The sequence below is a fragment of the Chelonia mydas genome, chromosome 8 (genome assembly GCF_015237465.2).
Source record: "Chelonia mydas isolate rCheMyd1 chromosome 8, rCheMyd1.pri.v2, whole genome shotgun sequence".
NCBI classification, from domain to species: Eukaryota; Metazoa; Chordata; order Testudines; family Cheloniidae; genus Chelonia; species Chelonia mydas.
This window is the reverse complement of record NC_057854.1, coordinates 51,099,922-51,119,660: the sequence shown is the minus strand read 5'-3', so window position 1 is coordinate 51,119,660 and position 19,739 is coordinate 51,099,922. Positions and strand designations below refer to the sequence as shown.

Genomic DNA, 19,739 nt, shown 5'->3' with positions numbered 1-19,739 from the left:
CCCATTTCTAAAGGCGTTGCTGCCAGTGTGTCATGATTACTGGTATGTGTACCTCAGGGCCAGAACGTTGGCAGACCAAGTCCCACACCAGCATGTGGGCTCTTATTCCATGCTTACACTTCTGTGCAGTTCTAGATGGGCTGCTGCCCTCTTAGAGGTGCTGTCCTTTGGATTGAAGCATTACACCGAAGTCCCCTCTACCATTTCTTGAGGATGTCCCAGTGGTAGCAAGACCCGACCCCCTCCCCCCCCCCAGCACTAAAAGCACATAGAAAAACCTTGATGTCTTGGACAACTTACTGTCTCTCTAAAACCAGTTCTAATTCCACTTTATAACAACTCAGTTGCCCCAGGTGAAATTCACTTCTATGCAGAGGGCCACCAGAGAGCCCATGCACTACTCTAGCCACATTAAAGACCCACTTACACCTGAGAGTATAAATGGTGCACAGAAGCCTTGGGCTGACCATATGTATATGGGTGAATTTCACCCCCAGAGGAAGGAGGACTCAGGGAGCAAAGAGTAAAACAACTTATCCACAAACGTCAAGTGGAAGCAGGGTAAGTTACTCACTTGACTTCTCCTTGGCTGAAGACAGGACCCGAGGAACGTTCTCCCTAATGAATGAATAAGCCTTCATAATTAGACGTACCTGTAAAACAAGAGTGCCCAAGATTCCGTTTTTCACAATTTAACTTCCTCAGCCTCTGCACTTAAATAGGTGGAAATAAAAATGAGCCCCAGTCCAGTGCATGTGCCATCTGACACGGAAGTCAATAAAACGTTAGCCAGGTTAACCGAACACGATCGAGACTGAAGCAATGAATCACATCATTTTGATACTCCAGCTTTTCTCAACATTGAGATGATTGTTGTTAATCTAGATTTATTTATTGAGTATATTGCTCCATTTTTTAACTGATCAACAAAAATACCACTTAGGAGTTGAAGCAAGATGCCACCAGCACATGATGCCACCAGCTACTATTCAATTCACTTTTTTTGCCCCCCCCAATTTCCTCTCAGGAACTGATAACTGCTTGGCAGTTGATACTCCTCAAACTTGCTCCCTGAGTGCTGGCAACTCCCGTTTTGAGACACCCACAGTGACAACTGCTTCTAGAATTACAAACATCAGGACTGTTGTGAATACATTCAGAACACAAAACATGAATATGCAATAACCAACTAATGTCAAACGTAGCTATTAAGAACATTTCTGGATCACAGTACAGGCGTACACCTCTCCTTTGTAATTAATATAATTGTTCAAGAAGGATCTTAATTTCTCTGTTTAGGCCAGCACTACATGTTTAATGGGAGTTTAAGGTAAAAATCTGACCCCCTTTAATAAAAGCTAGAACTGTTCTAACTCTCAATTATGTTTAATCTACTCAAGATTAGCTCCCTCAAAATGGAACTGTGCAGTTACCACCTTCCTACTTGGGATACAACTGAAAGATTATTCTGTGCAATACCACAGAGTATTATAAAGCAGCTAATGTCATGCATCACTTGGGCCATAGGAGCAAAGTTTGCTACATTAAACCGTTTGCTGTTTGGGTCAAACTGACCAAATATTTTATTTACCACAGATCTTACAAGAGGATATATGTAGTCTTCATATTTAGATGCATGGTGCACAAAAAACTGCTTGAATTTAGAACTACAGTATTAGAAGTCAATCACCAAGGTGGTGAATGGCTATTTTAGAGGGAGACCGTTCAAAACCATTCCCTCCCGTTTTTGAATATATTTATCATCTGCACTCTTCATTGACAGAGCAGCAAGTAAAATTAGTGTGAGGTTGCAAGACAACCCAAAATTAAAGCTTTAGAAATTACACAGATTTGTTCTGCCCTCTTTATGGGTATTGCACCTTTCTGTTGTGTGACGACTAGATTAATTTACATCACAGACAACGGTCAAGTGGCCTTGCATTTTTACTTTTGTTCTAAAAGCAGCCAATACTGGGAATTGGCACTATTTCAAGTGTTTCCAGGTCTCTCTTGCTTCTAGCAGTAACATGGGTACACCTTGTCTGCAAACAGATGATATTTAAAAATATATATGCAATAGTCTAATGCAATTGTATCATATTAACAGATGCTGAATTTTGATTCATTGGCAAACGGTACAATTACTGAAAGCCTGTGAATAAAATAGAAAATATGATTTTAAAAAAATCAGAAATAGTTGCCAAGAGTAATGAGGTCTCTTAGTTACAAATTGCTACTGTCTCGCATGCAGAGACAGGCACTACAATATCTTTGAAGAGAAAAAAAGGCTTTTCAATAAGTTCTTTCCTAGATTAAATTTTCTGGCATGCAAAGTCATTGACTGTCCTGCCTCTAAAGTCACCATGCAGGGACCCACCTGTTCAAGTATTACAACGAACCGAGAGGCTGGAGGTAGAGAGTACGACACAGCAACATACGCTGGCCCAAGCCCAAGCCCGATGGTTTGGAAGAGCATGAAGAGCGTCCCGAAGAAGAGGGAGCGGATTTTCCGCTGGGAGGAACAACTGTGGCCCTGCGCCCACTGCAGGAAGAGGCCATAGGGTAAAATGAACGTTGACAGAAACATGCAGAGCCAGGTGGAAATGACAACAGGAAACTTGCCAAAAGCGAAGACCAAAAGATCAAATTCAAGCACCAGCCTAAAAGAAACAGATATGACACAAAGCCAGATTAGTGGTATGTGGTGTTCACTATCTCTTTTCATGAAAGCTTCCAACCCAGTTCTGCAGTGGTCACAGAAAGTGACATTAGCAGACAACAGCTGGTAGGTGATCTCAGTTCAATTTCTAAATTGACAAGTGCATTGTGCAAAACCAAACCACACTCACTCTTGTTGGCAACACTGACTGGCTGAAAGACTAAGGTCTGACTCAGCAACACGTGCAAGCACATGCTTAACCCTAAGGCATATAGGCTTCAATGGGATTTAAGTGCACGTTTTATGGAAGCGCATGCTTAAGTTCTTTGTTAAGAGGGATGAGCTTAAGCATGCACTTAAGGGTAAGCATGTGCTTAAATGCTTTGTTAAAATCAATACCAGGGTGAGACCCGGAGACAGAACTTCTCTTACTTCTAGCGAGGGTCCCTCCAAAACAGGGAGAAGACATTTACTGGGAAGTGAGAAAAGTTTCTATTGATGCCTCCATGGCTGTACTTGTTCTGTGGATGAACAGGATTTCAGTCTCCAGAGGTGTCACTTTAGCATGTTTCACAAGAACTCAGGGTCAGATTATTAAAGATATTTAGGCACCCAAAGATGCAGATAGGCACCTAGTGTGGATTTTCAGAAGTACCTATGCGCCTAATACCTACTGATTTTAATAGGAGTTGGACACCTAGGTGCCTTTGAAAATCCCACTAGATACTTAAGTACCTTTACAAATCTAGCATTAAGTCTACTTTGTTTTAAAAAAAAAAGTGGAATTAAATCCCAGGTAGATTTGCTATAGAACATGGTTGGTTATATTTAGAATCATGAAGAAACAGTTCAAATCTTCACACGTGAATATTGTGACTGGTCCTTCATGTTTTCCCCCCTCCTCTAGAATCTAGTCTGATTTAGAAGTTTTAGATTTCTAGCCCTTCTCCCTAAGAAGGGCCTTCACTCTATAGATTTAAAACTCTGCTGGCTCAGGATGACCTTGCAGGTACACATACCACAAACACACAAAACCTTAAAATGTATTCATTCCCATCCGGACTCATATTGGGATTACAAACTGTACCCTGAGACACTATCAGATCTATTTGGGAAGACAGTAAAAAAAAAGGATATTACTGCAGATACTATTATGACAAATTACAGACAATCTGTTCCTCTGTATGGAAGACAAGTCTCCAATGTAGAGCCATCCAATTCTTCCCCTGCTGCCCACATCACTTTCAACTGAGAAACAAAGCTAAGCTTCCATTTGGAAACCCAAGTTGCTGCCAGTTTACATTCATCCAGAACTATACATGCCAGCTCTCAATCAGAGATGAAAAAACACTAACATCAAGTCATTTCATAACTGGTTCTGAGACATAAAAAACAAGGAAGTTGTCTTATAAGATAACCATGTAATTTCACTTGTAATCTACAAGGATAGCTGCCAAAAACAGCTACAGTATAAGCAATAGAGTCAACAACTCAGAGGAAGACTCTCTCTCAAGCATGTTCAGGACTGGCTACAAGCATCTAAGGACAGTCACAACTGAGTCTGTTCCAGGACCTTCAAGGTTCTCTTAGAATAACTTAATTTACATCTATTTAGCAATAGTACAGTCCTCCAGAAGTGTGTTCAGTATAGTCTACTAATGCAGGACAGAAGACTGCCAAAGTATTTGCCATAATTCAAAACTGTCTATACTGTCCCCTTCACTTGACATAAAAGAACCACCACCATCCAGCTCATAATTCTGGTGCTCTGAGAACATAATGAAAAGAAGCTATCATCTACCTTTATGTTAAGTTCTCAAGAACCACGAGCCTCTAGCCCAATTACATTGGATATAATATTTCTAGGATGTGCCCAAAGCCTATGAGCCATATGACAAAATTGCTCACTATCTCCCCCACGCCTTCTGTGATTGCCGTGTCTGTCTAGAATGTAAATTCTAGCACAATTTTAAAGCTTGTTGAGTCTATTTACAAGTTTTATTACCTGTCCACACAGCATTACACTTAGAGTATGAGTTTCCCCTCATTTTGTAACTTTATGTACCACTAATTTTTAATTATCAATTTTCAATGTGTAAGTGCTTCCCTTTCAACACACTTTCTTACCTTCCTTCATCAATAAAGTCTACTACAAGTGTGCTGAGAATGAAGAGGATGAGGAGCGCAATGAACATGTGGTAGATTGTCCGGATGTGGTTCACTTCAAACAGCTCACTGGGGAAGTGGTCCAAATGAAGAGCAATATCATTAGCACACATACAAATAGCATATAGTATCTACAGTACTTTCTCTTCCAAATGTTTCCTTTCAATGTGAAACATGCCCCAAAAAGTACAGCACAACTAGGAGACAAGAGATCTGGGTTATAGTTCTGACTTGCTACATGACTAAGTCACAGCTCCGTTCCTCACTTTCTCCATCTGTAAGAGGATGATAATAGATACAACTACCTCACAGGGGTGTTGTTCGAATTAGTTAATGCTTGTGAATAAAAGACACTTGGTTCTCATATAGTACTTCCACCTGAAGATCTCTAAGTTCTTTCTTTGAAGGTGGGGTAGGTAACCCTCAACCTTATTTTTACACAGGGAGAATTAGTCACAAGATTAAATGACTTGCATAAGAATTTAAGGGGGACTGTCAGCAGTCAACAACTGAGACAGGTCCGTTAAAAGCAATGAATACAAGCAACAAACAGTTTCTCCCAAAAGGAATTTAGATTTGAGGAGCCAACAAGTGTTGTGCTGTGGCAGCCATCCAACTGGGCTACAGCTATTCCTAATGCCTCCCACTATCACCATCTTTCTAGCACATGTGGACACGGGCATGTGGGAAAAGGTTTACAGAACCCTCTACATATGGGAAAGGCAGGCAAGCAAGCTACACTGCTTTGTAGCTTCAGAGAACCATTATCCTTCCCCTAAAGATACAAGGCGCAACAAATACCCATTTTCTTAGAGATAAAGCTCCAGGGACATTTGCAACGATAGATGGCTGGAAAAAAATTATTCAACAGGAATCGGACATAGAAAGAAAGGGCTCAACTATAATAAAGCAGAGGTCCCAAAGTAAAGATACTGAGGGTGGCCAAGTGAGGCACTTTTAGCCAGTATGCTTCAGAAACAACAGGTGCAGTTAAAAGTACTCACTCCAACAGGGATCTCCTAGCAGTAAAGAGCTTTCCATGTTCTGGAGGTGCTCTCAAGCCCCTGTGAAGAAGGAGAATATTAAAGACAAAAATGTTAAAGGTTGCAGGAAACATAACCTCATCCAGGAACCAGCTTACTTGGTTTTGTGCAGGTCTCTCTCTGAGCAGGTAGCTGCAGGGAAGGTGGATGTTGCTGTGGAGGATTCCAGAAGCACAGCCTTTGCTATCAAACGGTTCACAAACTCTGTAAAGTGACTGTCCACCTCCTTCATGAATGCTGGCTTCAACTCCTGATAAAGTGGAAATAGGTTCACATTATTTTTTATGCCTTGATGGGTTGAGTCAGCTGTGAAGCGCTACCATGAATTGTGCTTTGAATAATGCTTATTCATCTTTTGATACAATGCAGAAGAGAGGAAAGCTATTGATATTCTGGAGATAACATTTAAAGAAGGTGAAAAGTAAAAATTAGGGGTTGCATGTACGTCATAAGATGTGGGACCAAGTAAGTTAAATGTAACCTCCTATCCCTGGAAACAAATCCCTGCATTCACACAACGTTATGTTACATATTTAAACACAAGAATGTCAGAACTGGTACACATGATGTACCACTAGATTGCCCATGTTGCACTATGAGGACAGTGCCTTTTGCTTCCACAGTTTTTATGTTTAACCATGTAAGTTTTTGGGGGAGGTTAATGGGGTAGAGTTGCAAATTAATTTCTCACATGAACAAAATGGTCCCAACTAGTCTTTGAATTTTACACCCTATCAAAATGAACGTGGGAAGAGGAAAGAAAGGAATTCACAACTGTGCTACTGCCGTTCTTTGGCTAGAGGCAGTTTTCTGCATGGCTGTGATTACAGGGCAACATGTGAAAATGCAATTGTAGATGAAACAGTAGCAACAGAGAAAAATCAAGCAAATAGGCCCCGAAGTACTGAGCCCTCGGATTCCCATTAGAGTCAAGAAGAACTAAGGGTTCTTAGTACCTTGCAAGGCCAAGCCCTTTGATTTGCATTGTGGAAAGATTATGCCACTTGTACTTTTGATATTTACAGTTTCCAATTAAAATATTCCTGCATGCCAGGCTAAGATGCTTGCACTGTATTGTCAAAGGGACAGAGCTAACTAGGTATGCAATTACCGCATGCTCAGAGGTGATTTGACAATAAATTGTACACAATTTTTATTCTTCCCTCTCCATGCAAAAGTCTGCTGTGGGTCCAATGGTTTATCATAAGGGTGTTTGGATAACAAAAAAGAGGTCTTATGCTGTAATGTTAAATTCTCAATTACTTCAATGACAGCTGAAGGAATTTTTGCTTAAAGCCTATATTACCAGTTTGTATAACCCATTTCCTAGCTGCACATTGCTTTCCAGCTTGTAACATACTAGGAAACGCACGATAAAGCAGTCTACAGTTTGAAGATTGTGCTGATGCAAGGGAAGTGTCCAGCTTATTTGCAAGGGAGTTAAAATGGTAAATTTCAGACAACCTGTAAGATGTCTTCAGACTGACTGTGTAAAGAAAACTATTACTGCTAGTATGTGCTAGATTGACAGTTCTGGATAGTGAAGTGTTCTTCTCACCCACAGAAGAAATATGGCAGAAGCAGTGGTAGTGAAAGTTTGGTAGTGAAAGTTTTCCCAAATACATACATACATACATAGAGAGAGAGAGAGAGAGAGATTATATATATATCCTGAGATGCAAGCAACAGCATAAACCAGGGGTGGGCAAATTTTTTGGCCGAAGGGCCACATCTGGGTATGGAAATTGTATGGCGGGCCATGAATGCTCAAGAAACTGGGGGTTGGGTTGCGGAAGGGGGTGAGGGCTTCGGCTGGGGGTGTAGATTCTGGGGTGCAGGAGGGTGCCCCAGGCTGGGACAGAGGGGTTCAGAGGGTGGGAGGGGGAATCAGGGGTGCAGGCTCTGGGTGGCGCTTACCTCAAGCGGCTCCCAGAAGCAGCAGCATGTCCTCCCTCTGGCTCCTATGCGGAGGCGTGGCCAGGCGACTCTGCATGTTGCCCCGTCCCCAGGCACTGCCCCTGCAGCTCCCACTGGCCATGGTGGTGGGGGAAGAGTGCGGAGTCCCCTGGCTCCCCCTACGCATAGGAGGCAGAGGGGGGACATGTTGCTGCTTCCAGGAGCCGCATGGAGACCTGGCATGCGCAGAGCGGGACAAGCCCCAGAACCCGCACCCTGGCTGGAGCTTGAGGGCCGGATTAAAATGTTTGAAGGGCCGGATGCGGCCCATGGGCCATAGTTTGCCCACCCCTGGCATAAACATTAGCCTCAGGAAGACCAGAGAGCCATGCAAAGTTAATTCTTCTTGAAAATCCAGAGACTATGAGAAACAGACTGCAAGAGATATGGGGCCAGATTCTTAGCCTCACGTTAGAGGAACTACATTGATCTACACCATTTGAGCATCTGGCCCCTGGTTAAATACCTGCAGTTGGGTTGCTCCTCAAAACACCAGCCTGGTGGGGAGGAAAGATGGTGAAAGCTAACTAGTAAGACAACAATGCTCTACTCCAGAATCTTTCCAGAAACTAATCTTACAAAGATTAAACTTCCGCAGCATAAGAGATGAGCATTTCTAGGCAACGGATTTCAAAAATAGGGGCTTTAAATTAAAAGAGTGTCCTACAATGAGTCACCCCATTTTGGGGTGCTGCCAGGAAGGATCACACAAGGATAATGTCTTATAAAGAAAAATTTCTAGGTATTATTTGATGTCCACTTTTTTATTTTCTATCATTGGAATAGCTAGCTAATAATCATTCCACTGATAGATTATTCATTTTAAAAATTCTTCAAGCTTCTTTATTTTCCCTTTCTAAGATACCTTGAAATTCACTATAAAATAGATAATTGCAATCTCACAACTGGTACTTTTGAGAGGTGCAGCTTTTACCCAAGACATTATCACATGGTATCTAGGAAAGAGAAAGCTGAGTAACCAACTTTCTGTTGCAGCTCACCTTTGAGATCAGTAAATGTCATGATCATGCATTTTTGCTTCTTTATGATGTATAATGAAAGCCTGAAAGTTTCTCCTGATTCTTTACCTTAGAAGAGGAATACAGAGAGAAACAACAGACAAGGGAAGACCAAATGACTCTTTGGAGAAGCTAACAGCTGGAACTGTTGTAGAGCAACATGCGTTTGGATCTTACACAGATTTTCTCCCCGTTATTTTTCCAGGTGTTTTGAGTTGGATAGACTTTTTAAAAAAACCATCCCTTCTCCATCCTCCCCTGCCAAATTGCACATGATTCATCCTTGTTCCTCGTGATACCATAATGCTACTAGTTATCCACCTATCCATAGATTCCTAGAAAAGAAGACAGGTTAGACAAGGCATGAAATACTAATAAGCAATAGGCCCTCTCACATCCTAAAGCAGAAAAACAGGTGCACATTTTCTTCCCTTTCGGGGCCATCTTTACCAAAATACCACATATCTAGGGAGATGTGTTCTTAGAGACTAGTAATGTGTAATAAAAAGGAAAATATACCCAGTCAATTAAGTGAACATTGTGCTTAAGACTCAGACATTCAGTTGTGAAAGACTTGAGATGTGATTGTATGAAAATAAAATTGTGTGCTAAAAAAAAAAAAATCAAATTGTAAGATAGCTCTGCATGTTTCTTGAAGAGGTGGAGAATCTCCGAGTCTCCTACTCTCCAATCCAAACAAAGATCTGTCCACGGCTCTGCTCAAAACAAATTGCAACTGTTAATATTTAGCTTATTGAAAATATTTGCTCAGCAACCACCATGGGAACAAATAAATGTCTCCAGCACTTGGAGACAGTAGTTCTAAGTTGCTGACTGCCCTTAGAATTGCTTCCACTCATTCATTAAAAAGAGGCTTAATATTTTACAACGGATATCTGGATTTATCCTTTTAAAAGCAGAGGGTGAGAAGAGGATTCAGTTGAGCAGGGATTGTGGTTGAGACCACTGTAGATACGAGAATGCTAAAGCAAAGTACCAGAACTGAAGCCAGAAGGAGGAGTTATGGGATTCCTGCTGCTACAGAAAGTAGGAATAGTCCTTTCCAAATTTCAGCATATTAAAATACACCACATCCCCTTCTCCATTCCCCAAGGAGCAAGGGATGGTGGACAAGGAAAGAGTCCTCATGAGGGTTACCAAAGTGAAAAAAAAAATATATAAAGATTTACCCTGGCACTGTGCCAGAGAAGTGTCATAGCTCCAAGAGTAGGGTGCACTATGGCACCACTCTTCATTCCCGAGGACTGCCCCCTCCCACACACTTATATGATCTACTAGTGTCGCTAGGGACAAGGAAAGGAGGAGCCTAGGCAGGTGGTCTTGCAGTAGCAGTTTCTCCCAAGTCTGCCCGATTGGCCACAGGGCAGAGGAAGGTATTAGAAAAGCTTCCCAATGGGAAGCTAATGCATGCCCTCAGCATATACTACCTTTACTCCCATAATTAAAGGAGCAGCAGAACTTCCCTCTCCCTCCTGAAATGCAGGCAAGCACCACCCCATGCACATGGTTAGTGCATGTGTAGCTCTGGCCCTTTTTCTTTCCCCCTCAACTTATCAGTGAGCTGGAGAAAAGGAATCTCGCTGATTCTGCAAGCGCCAGCCAGCTCAATAGTAGCGGGCATACAGGGAGATGATAGGAATTCCAGTACTGAGGCTCTTGTGAGCTCCCCACAACCCCTGATACTGCGCCAATAATTCCCTACACCTTCTTCCCCACTAATAAACCAAGTGGCCTAGGAAAGATACAAGGGTTTTTTTCCATCTAACTCCTGAAAGGTCATCTATCCAGCTGGGGAAGGCATATGTTTGGACCAGGGCTAGCTGGTAGCTAGAGTACTTGCAGGAAGTAGGTCTATTGGCCCTTTAAGCATGTTGGAAAGATGGCAAGTTGAGGAAAATTTTCTGCATCAAGCTAAATCTATAGTCCCTGTAGTACGCAATGATCCATTTCATATGGATATAATACCAGGCTGACCAACTGCCCTTCACACCTTGGAATGATGGAAAAGCAGCACTGCAGTTTTGAGACTCTTTGGTAAAGGATGATCTCCAGCAGCTTTCCTGCTCTACTGTAATGGCTGGTCAGGGAGGACCAGACCTCTGAACTCCAATAGCTATATTTTAAATAAAATGGAAAGACAGCGACACTGACGCACTCTACAGGATTTCGGGGGTGGGGGAGCTACAACTGAGCCTTATACTGCCCCCCCATCCCCATGCCACCTGATATTCTCCTATCCACAGCCTATAAGAACCTGTGGTCCCTCAACACCCCATTTCTATGGCCCTGCAGACAAATGATAGTTAATTGAGAAAAATAAATATAAATAGTCCCTTTGCCATTATTGATTATTTACATTTACACAATATCTTCCTTTTGCTTAATCTCGGAAGAAAGGCATCATTCAATACTTATAGCCATGAAAAAAATTGTAAAGTGACAGATTCAGCATTATGACTTCCCTGTAGGACCAAGGAAATAAGCAGCTGTGATTAGAAAAAGCTTTCTATAAATACAAATTTATTGAAAGCAAAAAAAACTATGAAGTAAAGAATAAAATATATGTTTAAATGCAGTATAAATCAGTACTACATTCCCCCCACCCCATGTGAATTTCTTTAAATGGGACATCAGAAGTCCCCTGATGTTCCTTCAGGTGCAATTCATGATTAGGCACCAGTGTTCCAGAGAGAACAAGGGGGAAATGGAACAAGCTAGGTTTAACCAGGCCAGTGCTCTGGGAGCACACAGTGCTTACATGTCAATGGAATGCTGCTATGGATCCAAAAGCGAAGGGGTTAAAAAACTATAAGGCCATTGAACAAACAAGCAGAGTTCAAGTTATTACTCACTCTCCTGCTCACTACACTGAGTATTTCTTTGTCTGCTTATGGAGCTGTCAGCTGACTATAAAGTGGCTGAAGTAGCAGCCCCCCTGCCTCCTCCCAATGTTGCTGGGTCTCTCGGTGGTGAATCAACTAGTCCGGGAACACTGGATCTATAAATATAGAAATTAAGCTCTCTCTCAAACAATTAAAGTGTTTGCTGCAGTTTCTAACTGCCAAATGTGAAGCATGACCTCAAACTGAGTTTTGAGCTATAGTTAATACTCATTTCTGTATTATTTGTCTGAAGGATTCCTTCTGTAGTCTAAGTACACTTTAATGTTTTAACTAAGAAAGGATCAACAGTGGTAATCAGATCATTTTCCACCATGATATCTAAGATTTCCCCTATTCTCAAAATAGGGAACAGTCATTGTGTGGTGTTGGTAGAGTTTGATTCAATGGCTTCTGCTGTGCATATCCAGGTTGCTGACAAAACTGAAGCCCTTGGCTAAAACCTGAATAAGGTCAAACTTTAAAATAAAGAGAAGCATATGTTAGAAACTAGATAGATATTAACTGGTTTCTTTTACTAAAAGGACAGTGTGTTTCAGGTCCTGAAGTCTCAGGTTCAGAGTTCTCAGCCAATAGCTTCCCAAAGCCCATTTATTTAGACAATGTTTAATAAATCACTTACAGTTAAGTGAGCTAGTCAGATCTCCAGTCACATGCACCACAGAGTTTTAAACAAGAGAATCAGATTATTGAATAATTGTCCTATTTACCGTGGAACCTGAGCCATAACAAAAGGAGGGAGAGTCTCTCTGTGGGAGCCATGCTGTGCCATAAAAAGCATCAATCACAAACTGAATGATAGAGAACAGGCTTTCCACTGCTCTGACCAGATCCTCGAAAGAAGATGGGCCTCATCCTCACAGCTTAGCTCTCAACTGTTGCCCATAACTTTTACTTCAGTGATATTTTCCAGCCTTAACAGCTTTAGTTGTTTAACTATCAGCCAAGCACCATTGTGCTCAATCTCAGTGCTACCCGCGTGACAGAAGAGTGCACTGCTCCTGCTTAGAGTTTAAAGTCCAGGAAAGGACAAAGTATTCAGATCTTAGACCACAGAATTAGGCACCTAAATAAAGAGTGCCTGATTTTCAAGAGTGCTGAGCATCCACAACTCTCATTCAAGTCAGTTGGATTTAGGCACCTCAAAGACAGGTACTTATTAGGGCCTAAATCTATAATTAGGGATCCAACTCAAAGCTCCTGCATTTGAAAATTTGGACCTAAGTTTAGATTCCAGCAACAGTTCACACTGAGAAAAGAAAAGTGTCAGAGGCTCCACAAAAACCTGCTAAGGATTTTGCTACTGATTTTACATGGAAAGCACGCAGACACTATGGTGATGGGTAGCACTATAAAACCCTAAGATAGGTAAGAATTTGCTGTTTAAATTCTGAATTTTCAAAAGTTACCTGAAAAAGTGATCATCAGTAATTAGCTTGTGCATGTTGTCTTCTTGTGTGCAGCTCCGTCCATGAGCAATTGAATCTTACTTTAGGCCAGTGGTCCCCAAACTTTTCAGGATCGTGTCCCCCTTTACTCCTGTTCCTCCCCCCACCCCCAGAAGCGAGTCTGCAGCTTGGGGGGAAGGGGGCAGCATGAACAGCAGTAAGGGGGCCAGGAGCGGAGATGGGTGGCACTCCCTTCCGGCGCCCCCCCCGCCCATGGGGGCTGGCCCAGGCCCCAGTCGCGCCCCACAATTTGGGATCCTCTGCGTTAGGCCAAGATTCAGGAAAGCACATTAAGTATATGCTTAAATGCTTTCCTGAATTAGAGTCTTTGAGATTGCTAAACTGACCCCTTTTTAAACAGCTACATAGTATCTCATTGAAGCTGTGGCTGCACATGGGTTAAGTGTGGTTGACCGCTAATAGAAGATTTTCCATATTCATATTTAATTGTTCCCAAGTTAGTTTGCTGCCATATTTTCCCCATGAACAGAATTGATTCCACAACAAGCTGTGTAAGCTAGGGGGCTTTCTGTAGCCCATGTCTCTACCACCACCAGATTTTCTGATAATGTCACAAAGCTAAGGTGTGGCAGGAAATTTGCTCCCCATCTCCCTCACGCTATATGCCCCCCACCCCCAAAAATAGGGTTGTCAAGTTATTAAAAAAAATCATGATCACACAGTTAAACATAATACCATTTATTTAAATATTTTTGGATTTTTTCTACATTTTCAAATATATTGATTTCAATTACAACAGAATACAAGGTGTAGAGTGCTCACTTTATTTTATATTACAAATATTTGCACTGTAAAAACAATAGTATTTTTCAGTTCACCTAGTACAAGTACTGTAGTGCAATCTCTATCATGAAAGTTGACCTTACAAATGTAGAATTATGTACAAAAAAAATTACTGCACTCAAAAATAAAACCAAGTCCACTCAGTCCTACTTCTTGTTCAGCCAATTGCTCAAACAAATTTGTTTACATTTTCAGGAGATCATGCTGCCCACTTCTTATTTACATTACCTGAAAGTGAGAAACAGCATCACAAGATGTTTACGTGCCAGATGCACTAAAGATTGATATGTCCCTTCATGCTCCAACCACCATTCCAGAGGACATGCTTCCATGCTGATGGGTTCTGCTGGATAACGAGCCAAAGCAGTGTGGACCAATGCATGTTCATTTTCATCATCGGAGTCAGATGCCAGAAGGTTGATTTTCTTTTTTGGTGGTTCGGGTTCTGTAGTTTCCCCACCAGAACGTTGCGCTTTTAAGACTTCTGAAAGCATGTTCCACACCCAGTCCCACTCAGATTTTGGAAGGCATTTCAGATTTCAAGTGTGGTAGCTATCTTTAGAAATCTCATTTATACCTTTTTTGTGTTTTGTCAAATCTGCCGTGAAAGCGTTCTTAAAAAATGAACATGAGCTGGGTCATCATCCGAGATTACTATAATATAAAATATATAGAAGAATGCGGGTAAAAACAAGAGGCATACAATTCTCCTCCAAGGAGTTCAGTCTCAAATTTAATTAACGCTTTTTTTAAAAAAAAAAAACGAGTGTCATCAGCATGGAAGCACGTCCTCTGGAACGGTGACCAAAGCACGAAGGAGCATATGAATCTTTAGCGCATCTGGCACATAAATATCTTGCAAGGCCGGATACAGCAGTGCCATGCAAGTGCCTGTTCTCACTTTCCAGTCACACTGTAAATAAGAAGCAGGCAGTATTATATGCTGCAAATGTAAACAAACTTGTTTGTTTGTCTTAGAGATTAGCTGAACAAGAAGTAGGACTGAGTGGACTTGTGACTTACATAATTACACTAAAAAAAAAAACATTTGTAAGTTGCACTTTCACAATAAAGAGATTGTTCTACTGTACTTTTATGAGGTGAACTGAAAAATAGTATCTTATGTAATAAAAAATAACTGCACTAAAATAATATAAAGTGAGCACTGTACACTTCATATTCAGTGTTGTAATTGAAATCAACATATTTGAAAATGTAGAAAAACATCCAAAATTTAATAAATTTCAATTGGTATTCTATTATTGTTTAAATGTGCAATTAAAACCACGATAAATCACAATTAATTTTTTTAGTTAATTGCATGAGTTAACAGCGATAAATAAACCACCCTACAAAAAAGGTAAATATTAAGCTGACATGTGACATTTTCTGCATTCCATTCGTGTCTCACTGAGGCCCTCTTGACATGCATACATTTTTTACATATATTACATATAAGCATGCATGCTAGGGGGGCATCAGTGTGTAGATAAATCTCTGCATTAAGCATTTTTGCGTAACTGTGTATCATTTTCATATGACTTTGTATTATGCCTCTTCATAGAACCTTGTATTAAGTCTTTCCATATGTAACCTCTATTTTCATACAACTTTGTATCAAGTCCTTTGATATAGGAACTTTGTATTGAGCCTTAGTATAATGTTATAGCCCCTAAGGATAGTTAAGGTAGAAGAAAAATGTCTTTTCGCTAGGAGTAGAATCAGATCTCCCCCCTTTTAATCAATTGCCCTGTTGAATGAATGAGGTGAATGAGTAAGGCGTGGAAGGCAAGCACCTCCAGGCAGCTGCAACAGTTGGAGAGGGGATGGAAGCCAGACCCAAGAACAATAAAACTTGTCAAGTGGGCTCATTAAAGAAGATCAGACATATTGAGGGTCTTGGGAGGTAGAAGCAAGCACCTTCTTTTCAAAACACCCTCTTTGAAAATAAATGTGGCAGCATTAAGACAACACCCAGAAGGAAGCGCCACAGATGACCAACTGACACAGACACAGATTTTGCATCTGTGGTATAGATTTCCATGAGAGGGAAGCTGCTATAAATGTGAGGCGTCTTGCAGAGGATCCCGGGTCTCGTCTTGTCAACATCGCAGCATCGATCTGGATGGACAGAAGCCCGGCTCCACCCCTTCCCCATCTAACTCACCTGGCCAGTGAAGTTAAGGGGAGCAACTAGTTGGTAACAACAAGACAGAGTGTGCTTGTGTGTGTGTGTATGTGAAAGCATGAGTGTAATATATATCATATGCATATGATACAGTATTGATTGATACATGTATTACCAATAAATGTGGTGTTTTGCCTTGTCCCCCCTGAAAAGATCCTGTGCAGTACTTTAAGTACAGGTGAAATACCAATGGAATGCAGAAAATGTCACGTCAGCTTAATAAAGATTTACAATGTGTGTGTGTGTATTATATATATGTATATATAAATAACATTTAAAATTTAAGTCAGGAGAGTTCCCAATTGCCAAGAACATTTTAAAGCTTCAAAACTGTTCACCTCATTGAAATCCTAAACTTGGCCACATTAGTGCACCAAAATGCATATAGAGGCATCTTCCCCTCTTGTGAAATGCCTTCAAATCCACTTTAGTTACCCCTATCGTATAATGAAACTGCATATTCACCACCCACTCGCCATAATACCAAGATTGCGAAATGAGACTTCCCCAAGGCAAGGGCATTCACCTTTCCTTCTAAGAGTTATTCATTCTCTGCCATCAAGTAAGATTCTGAAATTACAGATCACTGCTGTGGAACACTTGTGATGTTAATAAGTGTGAGCAAGGCACAATGTGTCAGGAAGAACATGCAAACACAAGAAAACTGAAAAAAGAAAAAAGAAAAGGAGTACTTGTGGCACCTTAGAGACTAACCAGTTTATTTGAGCATGAGCTTTCGTGAGCTACAGCTCACTTCATCGGATGCATAGCATATCGTGGAAACTGCAGAAGACATTATATACACACAGAGACCATGAAACAAAACTTCCTCCCACCCCACTCTCCTGCTGGTAACAGCTTATCTAAATTGATCATCAAATAAACTGGTTAGTCTCTAAGACAAATAAACTGGTTAGTCTCTAAGACAAATAAACTGGTTAGTCTCTAAGAATGATCAATTTAGATAAGCTGTTACCAGCAGGAGAGTGGGGTGGGAGGAAGTTTTGTTTCATGGTCTCTGTGTGTATATAATGTCTTCTGCAGTTTCCACGATATGCTATGCATCCGATGAAGTGAGCTGTAGCTCACGAAAGCTCATGCTCAAATAAACTGGTTAGTCTCTAAGGTGCCACAAGTACTCCTTTTCTTTTTACGAATACAGACTAACACGGCTGTTACTCTGAAACAAGAAAACTGGTTGCTAGGATGAAGAGTGGAACTCAATGCTGCCCCACTTAGTATGGGTACAGGGCACCCTTGCAGAATAGCATGGAAAGGTTTGGAAATTCCTTCTTTGTCTTAACAAGGATATTGGCAACCATGGGGGAAAGGTTTAACAAATGGTGTAATAAAGCCAATGGAGAGTTGGGAAAATAATGTGGGAAGGAGGACTGTGGAAGTGTGTATAATTTCTTTTTCTGATCAAGTATAAAAATTCATTCCTATGTCAAAGTTCTCTACTCCATTCCCAGGGAAGGGGAGATGGCAAAGGAGTTTCCCTTGGTGTTCCAACATATTTTACATATTCTTGAGTAAAGTGAAGAAAACGTTTTTTTTTATATTCATTTCAAAACCTTCTAGGCAGGAGATGCTTGGACAGGAAAAGGAAGCCCTATAGAAGTTTAAGGTAGCAAACGCCAACATCACTTCCAATAGGGAAGACACTGGCTGAATATACAGTTTATTAAAAGTGATATTATTCAGGCTAGGAAGCCAGAAGTCTCTCTGAACACATGACTAAGTGTTGATAGTTAGCCTTCCCATTTGAAGATCAGAGCAGGACATGCAAACAAGCTTGTGCCCCCACATCCCTAACAAAAGCAGCCCTGGGTTTGTGGTTGTGATGACTCAACTGAGATGTTACTTTACGTTGCTGCCTTCATATTGGAAGAATTTTAAATTTCAGAATCCAGAGAACTTAAAGTGGTTCTCTTTAAGAAGCAGTTCAACTCTGGGCCTATTGCTTTGAACAGTCATCCTTTAAAAGTGAACTACTAGTATTAAAATCTCATCCTGCAGACATATGTCAAGTACTCTAAACGGCAAAGATAAATAGGGCATTCAGTAGACAAGCACCTTGAGGAAAAAAGCTGCTTCCCCACTCTACCAGAAATTGGTAGTATTTTTAACCCCATATCACTGTAGAGTGACCAAGCACATAACTCAGGAGAACTCTGCCCGATGTAGTCTGCAGGGAATTAAGTCACTGTTAAAAACCACACTACTGTTGCACAGACTATTACGTTGGAAGCTGGGATATTCTTGTAGGTCCCCTTTAAAAAAGGTGTCATGAAGAATGAAGAAATTCTCTAGAAATTAGAATCTACAACAGACTGTCTGCACGTCCTGCTCACACACGTTTATGGACAACACAACCCTGTCTGCACAAGGAGAGTCACCTCCGGCTGCTGAAGGAGAGCAGGGCTCCCTGCTAAAAAAAGGGTGGGAGAAAGTGTCTTAGCTGGCTCCATAGCAACAGGCAAGAATACCAGGCAGTGAGTAGCCCATTCACTGGATTGTAGATCATGAGGAACTTTTTCCTTTAAACATTAAACCTTCAGATCGCCAAAAATAGCAGCCCCAGCTATATGGTCAAGGGGTAATACAGCCAAAGCAAGTCAATTTGGATACAGGTATCAAAGTTCACATGCTTATTTGTAGAATTAACCTTTTGGGGCCCAAGTACAACACAGGCTGAGAAAGAAAAACAAACAGCCAAGTTAATATTTTGACAGATGTCACTAATGCTGTACAGGGCACAGGAATAGGTAGCGGAGAAGGGGAAGAATAAAGGCTTGTGTAAAACCACTACTCCTAAGCAATGTCTGAAAGGATGGCATTCTAGAACATTAAACCAACAACAAACATAAGACAATGGTGTTTCATGTTTTCCAGGAGTCCGGATCCCTCTCAACCAAGAAATATTTACCTCAGCCTCTGCTATTAGCTGCATTTTCTGTGTTATCCCGTGGTCAACATCAACCCAACCTAAAGGAGGAAAAGCAAATATTTAACAGTTATGTTTTCAATAGATATGACATGGCCAATACAGATGCTCAGAAGCACAGAGAGAAAAGAAGGAACAGCATACCCAGCTCATAGAAACTGGATTTACCATTAACTTTGTCTCTGATAAGCCAAGGGCCCCATTAAGCTCAGGACTGACAGAGCTATAGGAAGTTTAGAAGCCAGGAGCATTTTGGTGTTTTACGTGGATGGTGATTTTATTAAACAACTGCTGAAACCCAAGCACTCAATAAACTTCACAAGTGTCAAGTCTTCTCCCTCCATCCCCAACATCAAATATTTTTAAGGTTCACCAGGAGCCAATCACTACTCTTATTTTTGATACAAGCAAGAGGATAAATGCACACACGCTTATCAGAGTTAACCGCAGGAGTTTAAAATTAGTCAGGTGACAAACCAGCTGCATCTTCGTATTAGATCATGCCAACTTACTTGGAAACTTACTTTTGCCCATTGCTAACCATAACCTAGAGTCATTTTCAGTATGTCATTTATTTGTATCATCATT

The 19,739-nt window shown here is 41.1% G+C and overlaps 1 protein-coding gene across 4 annotated transcripts in view; it reads right to left on the bottom strand.

Annotated features, from left to right (window-relative positions):
- The window catches only part of SOAT1 (sterol O-acyltransferase 1), a 47,187-nt gene that overhangs the window by 12,995 nt on the left and 14,453 nt on the right, over nt 1–19,739 (bottom strand). For all 4 annotated transcript variants that reach the window (XM_027823658.3, XM_043552664.1, XM_037906018.2 and 1 more), the window contains exons 3-8: nt 19,134–19,192; nt 5,967–6,118; nt 5,830–5,889; nt 4,787–4,894; nt 2,378–2,660; nt 575–653 (exon numbers count right to left, since the gene is read on the bottom strand). In XM_027823658.3, the coding sequence (XP_027679459.2) occupies nt 575–653; nt 2,378–2,660; nt 4,787–4,894; nt 5,830–5,889; nt 5,967–6,118; nt 19,134–19,192 (741 nt within the window). The remainder of the gene's footprint in view (nt 1–574; nt 654–2,377; nt 2,661–4,786; nt 4,895–5,829; nt 5,890–5,966; nt 6,119–19,133; nt 19,193–19,739) is intronic.